The following is a 17138-nucleotide window of genomic DNA, read 5'->3' as shown; positions in this document are numbered from 1 at the left end:
TAGAGTAGAGGAGGGTGACTGTATGTGCATATATATTTGGTATATATAGGCCTATAAACTGGTATCAGAAGTAGTGTGGAGTCAAGTCTCTTGGCGGAAATACGTAAGATGGTGCGCAAGGTTAATAGAAATGGGCACCCTTTCTCACAGCACATGAACACAATATTCAAAAAAGGACATTCCAAGTCAGCAAGGACATTCTGATTTTTGATACCTCCTCCTCGTATAACTTAACCCATTGTGTCCTGGAAACACAAATAGGTTTTTCAGGATCTTGAGATTTTAGCTGTTTTATTAACTATGTGGGTATGTTAGAGCTGAATGAACACATTACAATGCAAGGGGAGGGTATTGGCTTTAAATGTAACTCATTTCATGTTTGTATGTGCTTCAGAGGCTGAGACATTGCGGATTTAATAGGAAGAGGGCACCCTTTCCCAAAAAGGGCGTAGGACAAAATGGATTAATTAGCAGTCCATTTTTGAGTATTGTGTTCATGTGCTGTGAGAAAGACAGGGAAGTGCCCATTTCTGTGCCTAGGCACCTTAAAACTACCACTTGCTCTTCTGCCTGCCATTGGCTCTCTCTCTCCAGTTGAGCACCGTTATTGATACAATGCAGATGTACATTCCAGTATATTTTAACTAGGCCAATTTCTACCAACAGAAGATAACAGACAGACTCTCTTTTCCTCCTGCTCCCCTGTTCAGCAGGGCTGGATCCCCACATGGCTGGATGCTGAGCCCCCATCTAAAGTCTATCCGTCCATGACTGCAGCATGGCCAGCAAAAGGGTGAAGGTGGCAGCCTGGTGTACAGAGACCGAGACAAATTTCTCTAGCTCTGAATGAAAAGAAAACCAAAGAGATCATTGCTGCCTTCAGGAGGCACACCTATAGCGAGAATAGACCTAGCCCTCTCTGAACTTCCCACTGTCACAGAGCTAAAACATTGTCTTGGACATTATCCTGGTTCTGAGTTCTTGGGTCTCTACAGATGTATCATTGGCACTACAGATGTATCATCAAAGTAAGGACCAAAGACTAAAACCACATTTCACACACATGGACTGTCTGACTGTTCATTACAATCTCTTGTTTCCCTGATCTCCTTCCATCCTCCGGTTGTTGTGAAATAATTGATACAGTGCAATGTGTTGAGCTGAATTCTTGCCGTACTACAGAACAAAGGCCAGCCTTGTAATTAATGGTTATAATTGTCACAGAGTGGCCATCTCAGCTGAAATATGTACGTATTATATATTAATATATAAGCAAGACAATCTATGCAATAACTTTGGATGACTGATGTGCAATACCAGCCTGAGTATGTCCTTTGTGTATATATTCACACACACACACACACACACACACACACACACACACACACACACACACACACACACACACACACACACACACACACACACACACACACACACAATGCCACTCCCTTATCTGTACACTCTATTCTATTCTATTCTATTCTATTCTATATATTATTCACATCAGTTTGCCTCTTGATCCCCTTTATAGGCCTAGATATACAGTGATCTGAGCACAGCAATTAAACCGGCAAACATGAAGTAATTCCCATTGTACAAAGGATACTATTAGAAAATATTCGATTTCAGACTCTTGTGGTCATTTATTTTTTATGGGTGAAGAGGTGTGGAAACATTGTGTGGTGGTTTGAGGTGGGAACATTTTTCATGGTATAATGCATTAAACGTGTAATTGAAATAGGGAGAGATTTAAATACAAATGGTCAATTTATGGAAAAGAATCTCCTGTTGCAAACATGAATTCAGTCTACACTGAAATAATTTACTTTGATATCTTTCTTAAATCTGAGTATGGAAATTAATTCTCCTTGTATGAAAACCTGATGCTACATAATGTAGGCCTACTTAAGAGTTTACCTTGTGTAATCAAAGAAATGTACACTGTAGACTGGTGACGGCGGCCATATTGGATTTCTTCATTTTGATGTACTATGGGAATTAAAGGCATTAAGCACCCTTCAAACCCCCTGAAAATGTTGTATATCAAACATGAACACTATCAAAGACAATATGTCCTTAAAGCAAAAATATGGGCAGTGAGAAGTGCAGTATTTTGGGGTCAAAAATCTGTGCTTTTTTGTGGTGTCATCCCATGTTCTACTGCCCATAACTAAAGAATGGAAAAAGGTAGACACAAACTTCTTTTTTCAGGTGAAAGTAGACAGTCCAGTGCAGTTTTCTGTAGTATTTGTGTTCACAGAAACAAAGAGCATTTTTTTCTGTGGATCTTGAAAGATTAGTAAGAATGTTAAAAATCGTTGACAATATGAGGCTCTCTGCTTTTAAAATGGCTGCCAGCCAATGACATAAGCATTTTCCTCCAATCTGAGCTTAAATCTGATGACATAATGGCTTTCCCCATGTCTGAAAACATAAAAATAAGTGCTATTTTCAAATTCATACCTTATTTAGTCCAAAAGAAAAGTGATTGCAGGATTTTAACACGGTGGCGGCGGCCATATTGGATTTTGCCCGTTTTGAGGCATTTCGGTACATTTTTGCGTCCGGCATACGGCAGATTTGGATTCAGCACCCTTGAATACCCCTTAATCAGTTGTATGCCGAAAATTAACATGATTTGCCTTCAGGACCTTAAATAAGCACCTTTTCAGAAATCCTGCCTAGACTATAAAGGTTGCCCAAAATTCGAATCTTTCATGGGGCCCAACATTCATGGCGGCGCCCCTGCCGACAGCAAAAGCTTCTGTTTTTTCCCCCCATTGTGAGTGTATTGCAAAAAGAACCGGCTGCTCTTTCTGGTCCCGTTACACTTTTATGGTGTGTCAGTCCTCTTTTTGATTACACCCAGTTCACCCAAGGCTCCACCTAGTCTCAAGTGTAACTGGTTAGGACTCATAAGCGAACCGTACTGAGAGCACATCAATAAAGGTCTCATACGGTTCACTTCCGAGGGTCTGGGTACACTTCAGAGCCTTCACATATGCAGAGAAAATGCTGAGTTACAGGTCTGATCTTCACTTAAATGGCTGAAAGGGACCCGATTTGAAAACACCCTGTTCTAAAAATGTCATGTGTATCTCTCTTGTGCACTTATCCTGAGGGAGGTTATTCTGTTATGTTGGTGTTCATTTCGTGCCATGAGTCACTGTGGTGCCAGTTTTCGCTCTCTTCTTTCCTCTCTCTTCAATCCCTTCCCGATGTTTTTAATCTTGTAGCCATGGTTACTGTCGCCGGTTCCTCTGGTGAGAAAGCGGTTTGCAAGATGAGATGAGTGATAAGCTCTGCTCATTTTTATTGTGACATCCTCAGTAGACGGTTCAGGACACTTAGGTTGCAAGTCAAAAAACATATCACCTACGAATGCTATCGTCTACCAACAGTAGTTGCCCAAATTTGCCAACACATGAGGCACACAGTGACGTAGAATTTAAAATGTAAATTTTGTCAGCAATGAAAATGCAAGACTGTAAGGCTTGTGTTAATGGTTAAAGCCATTTCTTACATAAGTATTGGTATATGTACAGTACAGTGGTGTAGTCTACTTTTTGAAGTGGGTATACTGTATATTTGAGCATTTTTTGAGGTGGGTATACTGTATATGTTTGTGCTATTCTAAATAATGGATAGGCCTAAATCAATTTTAAGTGGGTATACTGAAATCCCAGAAATTTAGAAGTGGGTATACTTTGTATACCTGCGTTCTACGTAGACTACACCACTGGTACAGTATGAAAAGAGACGCCTAGCCTATTGTTTCAAAATCTGGATATTTTCAACCCAAATTAGAATATGATTTCAGGCTCATTTTCCAAGTAAGGCACTACACTACATGTAATCTTCTACCAAAGATTCAGACACACCTGTTGTTTCAAAATCTTTTTTTTTTTTCCAAAAATTTGATATAGGGCTAACTTTGCCAAATTGAGTTACATATAGGATATGTAATCTTGGTAACACTTTATTTTAGGGATACATAGCACTAATACATACAATGTCCCTGTATAAGTAACTTGTAAGGCATATACAAAGCAAAATCAAACATTTGTTAGGCACGTATTCGCAAATGTCTTGTTCATGCACAATAAGGGATTCATTACCAATTTAACCTTAGTAAGGACCTAGCAGGCCTTAGCGTTTGCTTAGTACATGCCTTACAAGTTACTTATGCAGGCATTAACATTGTATGTATTAGTGCTAGTAGATGTATCCCTAAAATAAAGTGTTACCGTAATCTTCTCCCACAGATGCAGACAGAGGGAGAAAAGGAATGTCATAGTAGTAATATGTAATAGTCCTATCCCAAAGATACCGACTGAGGGAGGAAATGAGTATAGTAGTAATACCAGAGAGAGTAGAGAGAGAGAGGTTCCATTGGCCCATTGTTTCCGGGTTCTATTATTGCAATGGGGAGGGGGGGGAATCCCCCTTTAGGCAGACCTAGGCAGACCTAAGGACTGTTCTATTCAATGCTAGGAGTATTATGACACGCCCCTTTAGGCAGATCGGAACCTGGTCATGTTAGGTGCCCATAGCAACCTATTACATTGGCATATCTCTATATACTTAAAGAATCTCTGGTAATACCATGTGTAGGCCTAAATTACTACCACAGATACAGACCGACGGAGGAAATGAGTGTCACAGCAGTAATACACCATGTGTAGATGTCTACCACAGATACAGGCCGAGGGAGAAAATGACTGTCATATAGTAGTAATATATAGGCCTACCATGTGTAGATGTCGACCACAGATACAGGCCGACCGAGGAAATGAGTGTCATAGCAGTAATACACCATGTGTAAATCTCTTCCTCAGATACAGGCCAAGGGAGAAGCTGAAGGTGAACTTTGGCACTCCTGAGTTCCTGGCTCCTGAGGTGGTCAACTACGACTTTGTCTCCTTCCCCACCGACATGTGGAGCGTTGGCGTCATCACATACATGCTGTGAGTGAGCAATCAACTGTGTGTAATCTTTTGGAGATATCATAATCAGGGCCGCTGATAGCTTTTGCTGGGCCCAGGACAAAGTCATCTGAAAGGGCCCCCTATGCAATACATACAATGTAATTGGGACCCAATTCTGGGCCCCCTATCTCCCCGGGCCTGGGACAACATACCCCTTTGTCCCCTCCTGTCAGCGAGCCTGATCATAATGACACGAGATTATGAACCTCCTCTCAATTGCCAGGATGTGTCACGCTGTGACCAATTGTGCAGGCAGACGTGTCGCTGTTCTGGTTCATGCTTTCGCATCATAATGGCGGTATTTTTGGATGATTGTCATACTTGAATTTTCACCCGTCAGAAATGCTCAATCCACTTTAATCAGGGTTATTGTGTCGGTTTTTTGTCATGTATTGTACAGCAAAACAACTCCAAAACCCTGAAGTAAATGAAGAGTGTCCTTCAAAGTGTTTTTTTTAAATAAACCCTAAAGATATTTTTTTGAAAGAGCAAGCAACGTTTCATAATAAATACCTGCACAAAATGAGCAATTGATGAGTTATCCGCCATTACAAAGTACATTTTAAACCATGGTCCAGTTGGATAAATCACACAGTATTCTTCTTTACAATGTTTATCTATACTGCATTGTGTCAAAATGTTCCCACTCTTTTTCCTGAAGTACTAAGTAACCTCCAACAACAAGGTCATGGATATATTCACTCATATGTTCGCTTTTTGTTAAAGCATGCTACACGGATCCATTGACTTTCACTAGCTTAGCGACATGCTCCCTCTTTTAACTTGTCTTAAAGCAAGACAACGGCTGACATGAAAAAATAAGACACTTTACCACCTTTATAAACCCTGGCCAATGATTTCAACTGTATTAAGCCCCAAATGCATACCCCTTTAAGCAGTAAACTATACATTCACACTGGAGGCTGCAATAGCCATATTTTTTATGGTTCTGTGCTTTGCTTTATTTGCTTTATTTTACTTGCCCTTGCCCTTGCCCTTGCCCTCTCCTCACTCGAGGAACAGAGACAGTCTCGTTTTAAAATGCTCTCCATTGTTACAGTATGTGGTGGAAAAAGCCAGCAGCTGCTGCAAGAGAGAGGTCATCCCTCTTGACCTCTAAGAAACTCGGGAAGGTTCTTTTCCGAGAGTGCTTCCCTTCCAAAATAACAAACAGAAATAACCTCTAATAAACTTGGTCCAGTGAGCCTGGCTGCACCAACTGTGCTTGGTTTCTGTTTATGTGATTTTCCACATCTGTGTACCTGTATGTTTTTGTCCTCTTACAAGTCGTTTTGCATTAAAGAGTCGCATGAGTGTATAATGTCATACACTGTCAAGTTGTGTCTTGTTTTAACCCAGTTCTTGCTCAACTTGAAAAGCACTTTGTCTTTAAGGACGCAAAGTAACCACTCAAATCTTCCCTTTTTCCTTTTATTAAGTGGATGGGGTGATTAGGTTGAAAACCTTTGAAAACAAAACAAACAAACATTCATTGTTATTGGCTGAAAGTAAACAAAACCTAAATCAACAATCTAAGATTAAGTTAAGGTTAAGGTTAAGTTTACACTGCAGCAGCCAAATAAAACAAGCATTTAGTTCACTTAGATAGGCAAGCAATTGGGTCATTGTTTACATGTTTAGTTATCTCAAATACTTCAAAAGTCCATCTCCTACCAGTTGCGTCTTGACTTTGAACTGAGTGTTTTTCCTGAGTGTTTTCTTGTTTTAGTGTCTCAGTGCAGGATCCACAAGTTCTTCTTTGTTCACAAACATTTCTCATGCAGGTGTGCTGTTGTCAATATGGCCGCCGCAGGAAGTCTGACAGGAAGCTCAGATCTGTTTGGTTGGTTGTAGACACTGCCCCCTGCAGGCTTGGAGGTCTGGAGCCGGTATTTGAGAAAATGTTTTGATAGATGCTGTGTTGGGGATGTCTTTTCTTGGTTGACGCGTCACCTCCCACTTGACCTCCTGGTTCCTGAACCCAGGGAGGTCACGCTGCTCCTGGATGTTTTGTTTTTTGGTGTTAATTTTTGGATTTTCTTTTGTTTTTCCGTAGGTAGCACAGCACTGACATGTCTGATGTCCTTTTCCTTTCATCTTTGTTTTTTCCACCCTCCCACTTTGACTTATTTGAAGCTGTGATTGGCTTTTTGATTGTCTACTCCTGGTCCGTACCTCTGCCTCCCACTTTGGCCTTTGTCCTCTGTGTTGGTGAAGACTTGGCGTCTCACTGCAGTGGCCCTCATGGAATGGGCAAAGTGGTGTTTTGATGTGTGGGCAGCTATATCCAACCTCCTCAAATAAGTCTGGGTGTGCTCCACCCACAGTCTTTCCCAGTGGGCTTTCCCAAAGGACCAGGTCTCCAACCACTTTCATCCTCTGAGGAGCAAGTCGTCCTTCACGGTGGCTAATGAGTAGATCAATGTGATCTGGTCGACGCAGGTCTCTTAGGCTGGTTTTCAGGAAAGAACTTTCTAAGTTGTTCAGTTTTTTATTGCTCTTTCTACTCTGGCAATTTCATCCAATCCATAGCATAATAGCTCATGGGCTCCCTCTTTGCCTGTGGGTGTCTTGACCCTGACTCTCAACAGGTATCTTTTGGTTTTGACCTTCATGGCCATCCCTCCAACTCCATGAATGACCAGTGAGATATTTTCACTGCGCAAGTTTAATCTTCTGGCAGCCCTATGAGTGATATAGTTGGTGTCTGATGCAAGGTCTATCAGTGTTCCGATTTTCTGTCCTGCATTGGCAGTCACCTGTAACAGCATTGGAATAACTGGTAGCTCTTGCAGTGCACTTGACTCCATCACTCTGGGCTTGTCAGTACAGTGTGTTGTCGCAGTGACATTTGTGAAAGCACTCCTAAATTTTTCCTCCATGTCTGGGGAGAGGTCAGACACAAATTGCTCTTGTTCCTCTGTAAGTTGGTGTCTGTTCATGGTTGGATTTTGGGTTCTGTAAGTCACAGTCCTCTTCGAGTCTCTTCTTTGGCAGAGAAGGTAATTGTGTTCTGCAGAATTCCTACAGTCCCATTTTTTGCACAGGTATGTATCTGTGCACTCGTCATCCTCTTCATGGCACTCCAGGCACCTCTTGCAGGCTCCCATTTCCTCCACAGCACTATTCTTTTCTTTGGGTTTCAGTTGTTTGAACTGCTTGCAAAATATAATATTTTCTTTGTGTTTTTCATCGCCACACACAACACATCCACCTTGTCTTGTGGACCGGGTTGAGGCATATTTCTTTGATTCCAGATATTTATCTGGCTTCCCACTTACTCCAAGCTGTTCTAGCCTCTCTAGAATGTCCTCTTGGCTTTTAAGGAAAGTGAGAAGGCTGTCAAAATGAGTATCAGGTGTGATGCCTTTCGCTGGATTCATCATGAATACTAACCAGTCCTTCTTGATGTTGTCTGGCAACTTGCTCTCGATGGACCGAATGACAAGTGGGTTCTTGATGGCTCCAGTGTTACCAAGCTCTATCAGGTCAGTTAATGCTTTTTCAACAGACTGGATCAAGTCTATCACTTTCCTGGGTTGGCATGACTTTAATGGTGGGATTTTTTCCAGGTCTTCAATTATCTCCATGGCGATGGTTGTTTTGTTGCCGTATCTGTTTTGAAGTATTCTGAACATTTCTTCTGCAGTTTTGTAAGTTGACAGCCTGAGGTCTCTGCAGATCATCTCATCGATGCTGTTGAGGAGCTGGATCTTTTTTGCCTCCACCGAGCCGGTTGGTTCACCTTGCTTCTGGAGGCTCTCCCAGTCTTTTCTCCACTGATAAAAGTCTCTTTTGGAGCCATGGAATGTAGGTAGGCTGGTGGGTTTTATCCTGAGAATTGGCAGCTGGGCTGGCTGTACTGCTGACTGGGCCTGAATAGCTGTTCTCCTGTCCTCTTCTGCGGTTCTTTGTACGGTCAGGAATTCAGCTTTTTTCGCTTCAAGGCTGTTCATCAGTTTCCGCAGGCCTTTCAATCTGCCACCCAGAAGCACCTTTTCCTCCCCTGGGATCCATTCTTCCCATTCCATGAAGATATCTATGGTGTCTTTCATGAGTTTCTTTGCACTTTCCACCTGATGTTCGTAGGCATCAGTGTTGACCACGGACACAGGAATTGCATGAATTCTTTCGCAGGCTGACTCAGCCTCTTCAACTGCAAACTTCAGCTCACCTTCTGCATACCTGGACCAGAGGTTGGACTGCACCGTTTTCCAGACTTGTTCCATTCTGGCATTGCAGTCCTCTATGGTTCTTGACAGGTCAGCCTGTTGTTTTGGTTGTAGCGTCACTTCCCCCTCTTCTTCACTGGTTTCAGCCAGTAGGCCAAGCTCATAGTCGTGGTTTGTGTCATTGACATTCCTTGCCAGTGAGGAAAGCTCCCTGAATCCCTTTTTCAGCTCCAACTTTGTCAGGTATCGAAAGGCTCTACTTAGGTGGTTGGCTTGCTTGTTGAAGATGTTCTTGGCTGATGTTTGTTCTTGCTTCAGCTGCTTTATTGTCTTGCCGACAGCTTCTTCTGCCATCATCACAGTTGGTTCTCCTCTGCGTCAACAGCTTCTTTGACTGGTCCTTAATCCTCGTCTGTGCTGCCACGCTGGTTTTCAACTGTCAAGTTGTGTCTTGTTTTAACCCAGTTCTTGCTCAACTTGAAAAGCACTTTGTCTTTAAGGACGCAAAGTAACCACTCAAATCTTCCCTTTTTCCTTTTATTAAGTGGATGGGGTGATTAGGTTGAAAACCTTTGAAAACAAAACAAACAAACATTCATTGTTATTGGCTGAAAGTAAACAAAACCTAAATCAACAATCTAAGATTAAGTTAAGGTTAAGGTTAAGTTTACACTGCAGCAGCCAAATAAAACAAGCATTTAGTTCACTTAGATAGGCAAGCAATTGAGTCATTGTTTACATGTTTAGTTATCTCAAATACTTCAAAAGTCCATCTCCTACCAGTTGCGTCTTGACTTTGAACTGAGTGTTTTTCCTGAGTGTTTTCTTGTTTTAGTGTCTCAGTGCAGGATCCACAAGTTCTTCTTTGTTCACAAACATTTCTCATGCAGGTGTGCTGTTGTCAATATGGCCGCCGCAGGAAGTCTGACAGGAAGCTCAGATCTGTTTGGTTGGTTGTAGACACTGCCCCCTGCAGGCTTGGAGGTCTGGAGCCGGTATTTGAGAAAATGTTTTGATAGATGCTGTGTTGGGGATGTCTTTTCTTGGTTGACGCGTCATACACTAAGAGACAAAAGAGTGAATAAATTCTACATTATTTTTACATTATTACATTATAGTATAATGTAATAATGTAAAAATAATGTATAATTTTAGTAATGTATACTATTACTAATATTACTAATTATTACTAATAAGCGTAGGAGATGAGAGTCAAACGCCTCAGTTCAGTTCAGGGATCCAATCACCAGCACAGCCTGGCATTCTCAACCATGAGGCTCTTTGTGCACATGGGCTTTCATTTCCACCAACACAGATTTTTAGCCTAGACTCAAACCACGATTCATTCTCAGGCCGGTTATTACCCTCTAACCACCACTTTCCTGCCCCCCCCCGCAACCTACACGATCCAGCTCCCACACTTTCACGGCCATGTTGACCTCTTGTTTCCACCTCGATTTCCCTCTTGCCACTTTTTGTGGTGTTACTGAAGGCATTTTCCTATTCTGGTCTGTGAATCGACATTGAAATGCCTCAGTGGAAGAAATATGCAATGTTAAGTAAAGCTACCTCGCATTGCCTTGCCTTGCCTTGCCTTTCCCAGGGGCGTCAGCTGACCTAACGCTATACAGGGTCACAGTAGGGCACCGAGAGATAATGTGAGCGTGTAAAGCGTGTGAGCACATTGTTTTTGCAGTTATTTATTTTAAAAAGCTTGTAAATTAATTATATTATTGCAAGTAGTGCATGTGCACTATTTTGTGTGCATTAGATTACTCTGTATGCTAAACTTGAGCTGAATTCTGAGGTAGCAAGGTTGTTTTTTTTTTTGTGAAACTCATACCGGGGTAGGGGTACAGCAAATCAATACCCAGGTACGCACGTGCCACTGTAAAATAGGTCTGGCGAGACCCCTGGCCTGAGAGTGTAGTGGAAAGTGCGCACATCCAGCAAAAAAGCATCAGCAGGTGCCAAACCAAAAAACTGTCACATGTAGGAGCGGGAAAGGATCTGCACACTGCTGGTCTTGCCTTGCCTCGTCCTCTCTTCCTGATGTAAGTCAGAGCCAATCCAAGGGGAGCCGAACTGATTTGATTAATGCTAATAACCTCACAGCTGTTGAAGGAGCTTTCTGAAAGCTCTGCATAGATACGGTATACAGTATGGCAATGTGTTTCTCAATGGGGTCGTTACAGCCCCCAGGGGGCGTTAGAGAGCCCTTGGGAGGTGTTGAGAAGGAGACAAAATTATGAAGCATCTACAGTACATAGGCTACTGTATATTAGAACTGACTTCATTAATTTGAACACAATATAGAAGACAGCCTGATAATGCTTTAAATCAAAAGGTACACAGAAGCATTCATGAAGAGATTATTATGGTTATTAGGCTGTGTTGTATTCAAAATCTTTATCATGATGATGTTGGGTAAAGGGTGGTGTGGGGGGGGGGGGGGCATTGTCTGGCGTTTGTTAAAAAAGGTTGAGAACCACTGGCTGTAGTATGTCTGTGGCTCACCCCCACCCAGGGACACAAGGAGCGGAGCTTGTCCCACTCCAAGCTGCTGTAGACTGACCCAAAACCTGACACAACCCCTCGGGCTCCAGTGCGCTAATTCAATTATTATCCTTCATGCTATTTAAAGCCACTATAATCATGTGCATGTGTGCGTGCAGGGCAGCGGCGTGTTTACGGACTGCGTTTCACAATTTCACAAGTATGTGGCACAATTGCCAGCCAGAGGGCTTGATGTAACGATTGTGGACCTTAATGCACAACATCCTGTCAAGGGTTTCTTAAGGACATTTCTTTACTTCCTTTTCTTGGCTCACATTGTCGTATGTGTACAGTGTCCTGTGAAATGTCCTGGAGTGAACTTATTTTTTCAACATTTCAACATCTATAACATGGTCCATCCACTTACTCCATTTGTTTGTTAAAGTCGGTTTTATGATTCACTTTGTCCCCCATGTTGAGTGTTCTGAATCCATTCAATCAATGAAATAATGATTCACTTTTTAATGGGTGGTTGTATATTAACGTTTGTTGTATGTTTTGGTGCTGTTGTGTTATAGTTTAAGTGGACTCTCCCCTTTCCTGGGTGAAAATGACGCTGAGACGATGAACAACATCCTGCACGCCAACTGGGACTTTGACTCCGAGGCGTTTGATGGCGTGTCTGAGGAGGCCAAAGACTTTGTCTCCAGACTGCTCATTCCAGCCAAATGGTATGCCAGTCTTCTCTGTGTTTAGCCGGATCACACCGCACTCTTGATTAAAAGGTGCCAAACATAAACAAAAACTGTGTAAAATTGAAAGAAAAATGTCTGCACACTTAAATCCCCTTTGTGTTCTTTTTAATAAGAGGCCAAGCTTTCGGTCTACTGACCTTCCTGAGCCCTGAGGAAGGTCAGTAGACCGAAAGCTTGACCTCTTATCAAAAAGAACACAAAGGGGATTTAAGTGTGCAGACATTTTTCTTTCAATTATGCCAGTCTTCTCTACCTTCAGAATATACTGTGTACAACAAGGAACACATAGCCTATGGTATTCATGGGTATTCATGGTTCTCAGCCTCACTGTATTTGCTTGTGCAAGTTCCAAGTTCATAACAAGGACATAACATTTTCATAACTAAGGACAAAATACATAGCCTAACTTCTATTTCATGTTCGTTTGAATTTGCTTTTGCTCTCTCTCTCTCTCTCTCTCTCTCTCTCTCTCTCTCTCTCTCTCTCTCTCTCTCTCTCTCTCTCTCTCTCTCTCTCTCTCTCTCTCTCCTGAGTCATATAAAAGGCACTCTGGATAAAATGAGAGGCTGACTTGTTGGCCAAAGACTCATTGTGTATGTTACATGTTTATTTACATTGACATGCACATGATACCCACTTAGATTTGAACCTTTGACTTTCCGTGTACACACACATGAAACGATCAGCTAATGTGGTCATTATAAGCCCAGGGCTTTGATCATGTGTGTGTGTGTGTGTGTGTGTGTGTGTGTGTGTGTGTGTGTGTGTGTGTGTGTGTGTGTGTGTGTGTGTGTGTGTGTGTGTGTGTGTGTGTGTGTGTGTGTGTGTGTGTGTGTGTGAGTGTGTGTGTGTGCGTGTGTGTGCTTGTTAGTGCAGATGCCCCCTACCCTGCATATCCATGGCACTCTGTTGTTGTTGTTGGGAGATAATAGCTGCCTCGCATGACAGGTGGCTCTGGAGTGGAGTGGGGGCACACGTGACGCAAAACATACAGGCCTACTTTCGCCCTCGAACAAAAACACTGTTAGACCGAGACACTGCTAATGATCAGCTAGCATGACAGTGAAAAGAGGGTTCGGGCTGAGTAACCTACTGTACCCTGCAATCCCCACTCACAACCAGCGCGGCTAATGATAGGGACAAGGCGTCTCACACGTCTCACTGTTTTACCGGATGTGTTGAGGACAGTGCATTTGGATACAGTCTACTGTTCAGCTGATGATGGCAACACTCTAGAAAAGGGTTCATGTTCAAATTTATGAATACACATAAGAAATTATTGACTTTGCTTATCACATCTTATACAGAAAGTCCCTTAGGCCTAGAGACATTAAGATATATATTAATGGGTAACACATGGATGTGAATATGATGTGTTGCTCTGATGATGATAAAGATTTGAAAAGTGCTGGTTCCATATTAAGATGTCCTCCACATGCAAAAAAATGCCTGTTTAAAGACATGGCACAGTAATTGCCTAATCAGCCTTTTTTTTAGTGTCTGGCCCCCTTTCTTTCTTTCTCTTTCTTTCTTTTTTTCATTCCTGTGAATTGATATGATTCATTCTCGCGTTTGCACAACACATTAGCCTTAAAACACACCAAGACCAACAGCCTTTATATCATACTCTATATTTTGTGTGAGCTCTGGGTGGACTTCCATTAAGGTGATTGCATGAGGTGAGGTGAGGTGGTAGTTGTGGATATACAAGGTTTGGCCCCCAACTGTTTTGTTGTTGTTGTTGTTGCTTTTATTAGCTGGTCCCTCCTTTTTGGTATGATTCATCCCAGTCCTTGTGCAACCCTCTAGTCAGAGAATAGACCCCCTGGCTTACTCCAGGGCCCTCAAGAGCTTTTATATCATGCTCTGTATGGTGTACTGTATGGATGGTACTTCTATTATGTGTTTTGTGTGGGTGCAGTAAAAACACTACAGGTAGCCTAGTTTTGGTTTACCAGTTTTCTGGCCCCGATTTTTTGCAATCATCTGTCAAAGTGGTAGTCTAGTTCAAGTAAATCACCCCTGGTTTTTGGAGCTAAAACAAAATATTCTTCAGACTACAAAAATTATTCTTCAGAACCTCAGTCCATGCAGTGCATTATTAGGCCTATCAGCAGTGCTTGTCATGGGTACGGTACCTGTCCACTGGCCAAATGTGTATAAAACTCAGCTATGGCTGCTGGCAATACTTTAATCATTTCAGTTTGAGCCACTTTGACAGCTTGTTCATCATCCTTGATCACACTACACACCACAGTAGCCTAGACTGTTGTTTGCCTTTGTGCAACAATTGGATGTTTTCAGCATAGCTCACTTAATTTGTGTCTGATTTCCAGTAGGCTATTTTAATTTAGGAAGCTACGTATGTTACCTGTACGTAAAAGCACTGATCATCTACTGCACTTTGTGAAAACCGGGAGCAAAACTGTGGCAAGTAGAAATGCTGAATGACTAGTGACTTGGGAAATCACTGGTCACAGTGGCCGGCCGGTGAGCAAAAACACTAATGTCAAGCCATCTAGCATCAAAGATCTGTTGCCTTGGCAACTCTTTGAAGCACTGAAAGAGGTTGTTCTTTGACTGTGTGGTGGTGTGGCCTGGGTTCAAAGCTAGGATCAGGGATCTCCCCTTCGTTTTTGCAAAAGTCTCTCTCAATATTACTATTTTTATGTTTTCAGTATATTTTTCGACCTTTTGTGCCTTATTTATTTGGACAATAGAGAGAAGACAGGAGAGGAAATGATTAGAGAAACGGAGTAAGGTTGGGGGTCTACTTAAACCTGGGCAATGTTGACCATAGGCCTACAGTATGTTACAGCGAATTAGTGCAGTGTGCCACAGCCCCATCACTGCTCTCACTGTTCGGGCAGCCATGCCAAAACTGTGCATTGTTGCACTGATCACATTGTGTTTTTCGTACCCTCTGCAGTGGTAGCCCAACCGTATCGTATCGCCTTTCGTAAAGTCTTCACGAAAAAAATAGAGTAATTTTCGTGGTGCATTCACGTTATTGCCCGCCTTTCGTAAAGTCTTCACGAAAATAATAGATTAATTTTCACGCTGCCTATTCACTTGAATTGCCCGACTGTTGCCTAGCGACCCACTAGTTTGATACATGGTAATCAAACATTTCAAACAAGCAATTTAGGGTTAGGTTTAGGGTCAAGGTTAGGGTTAAGGTTAGGGTTAGGGTTAGGTTTAGGGTTAAGTAGGGTTAAGGTTAGGGTTAGGTTTAGGTTTAGGTTTAGGGGACATAAGGCGTAAGTACCGAAAGGGCGTCGAATTAGTGAGTGTATCAGCAGTGTTCTGTCAGCACCCCCTCCCCGCCCCTGCAGACGTTTGGATAACCATAGCAGCAGTGGGGCAATTCAAGTGAATAGGCAGCGTGAAAATTAATCTATTATTTTCGTGAAGACTTAACGAAAGGCGGGCAATAACGTGAATGCACCACGAAAATTACTCTATTTTTTTCATGAAGACTTTACGAAAGGCGTGAGATAGGGCTCGGTAGCCTGAGTGTCTCTGTGTCCATTGTAGCTCTGGACCCATTTTCTCCAAAGCATCATTGCTAACCACTTAGCCACTTATGCCTCTTTTCCATTGCCAGTTTTCTGGTAGGCCTACAGCTCGACACAGCGCGACTCGTTGGCCGCCACTTTTTTCTTTGCGATTGAGCTGTGTCGTGCTTATTGGAAAAGCAAAAAGTGGCGGCCAAGTTGCACTGTGTTGAGTTGTAGACCTACCAGGAAACCAACATTGGAAAAGAGGCATTCGTACGTTGGTTGCCAAATGGAGGTTGCACTGCAAAAAAGTCAGTTGTTAATGTAGTTAGCAACGATGCTGTCGAGAAACGCAGCCCAGATCTCCTGTGCGTGTATTAAGTGGTTGCCTGAGTGCCACCACTATGTCCATTGTAGCTCTGATCTCTGATCTCTGATCTCCTGTGTGTGTGTGTGTGTGTGTGTGTGTGTGTGTGTGTGTGTGTGTGTGTGTGTGTGTGTGTGTGTGTGTGTGTGTGTGTGTGTGTGTGTGTGTGTGTGTGTGTGTGTGTGTGTTGCCCTCCGCAGTGGTCGGCTGAGTGCAACTGGCTGCATGAAGCACAGCTGGCTGAATAACCTGGGGGAGAAGGCCAGGAAGCACTGCGTCCAGCTCAAGTCCCAGATGCACCTGCAGAGATACATGGCCATCCACCGCCAGTGGAAGGTGAGAGGACAGTTGCACCAGTCCACAACTGATCCAAAATGTTGACTAGTTGATGTGATGGGAGTGAACATCAGTAGGGTTGTGCTCTGGCTGTCAAACAAACTAGTCTGGTCCTTGGATGTGGTCAGAGCACACGTTTGGTATTGCGCAACTCTCATCCCCTTTGGTATGGAAGAGTCCATGTCCAAAACAATGACAAGTTAATATACATGTACAGTGTGCACAGGGTGTGTGAGAAACATGTAAACATCAAGCAAGCAATGCTTCATCTGTACCACCTAAGACAGTCACTTAATTCACTCACTCTTGTATCCCTGTCACTTCATAGAATGTATTTCTTTGTTTTCTACAGAAACACTTCTACGTAGTTGCAGCTGCCAACCGTCTCCAGAAGTTCCAGAAGAATCGGTCGTCAAACCCTGCATAGCACCTGCTGTCTGTCCGTGTGAAAGAAAATAGGGCAGCATTGTATAAAGTAGAAGTACCCTTATGATATTACATATGTGAAAACATGTGAACAT

General features: G+C 42.6%; 1 protein-coding gene across 1 annotated transcript in view; it reads left to right on the top strand.

Annotated features, from left to right (window-relative positions):
- The window catches only part of mylk3 (myosin light chain kinase 3), a 45102-nt gene extending 27964 nt beyond the window's left edge, over positions 1-17138 (top strand). The window contains exons 10-13 of the mRNA XM_063188017.1: positions 4842-4970; positions 12238-12390; positions 16482-16617; positions 16970-17138. Of these exons, the coding sequence (XP_063044087.1) occupies positions 4842-4970; positions 12238-12390; positions 16482-16617; positions 16970-17044 (493 nt within the window). The 3' untranslated portion in view covers positions 17045-17138. The remainder of the gene's footprint in view (positions 1-4841; positions 4971-12237; positions 12391-16481; positions 16618-16969) is intronic.

This window comes from Engraulis encrasicolus, chromosome 22, assembly GCF_034702125.1.
Source record: "Engraulis encrasicolus isolate BLACKSEA-1 chromosome 22, IST_EnEncr_1.0, whole genome shotgun sequence".
Classification (NCBI taxonomy): domain Eukaryota; kingdom Metazoa; phylum Chordata; class Actinopteri; order Clupeiformes; family Engraulidae; genus Engraulis; species Engraulis encrasicolus.
The sequence above is the reverse complement of the archived record's forward strand: the minus strand, read 5'-3'. Positions and strand labels throughout refer to the sequence as shown.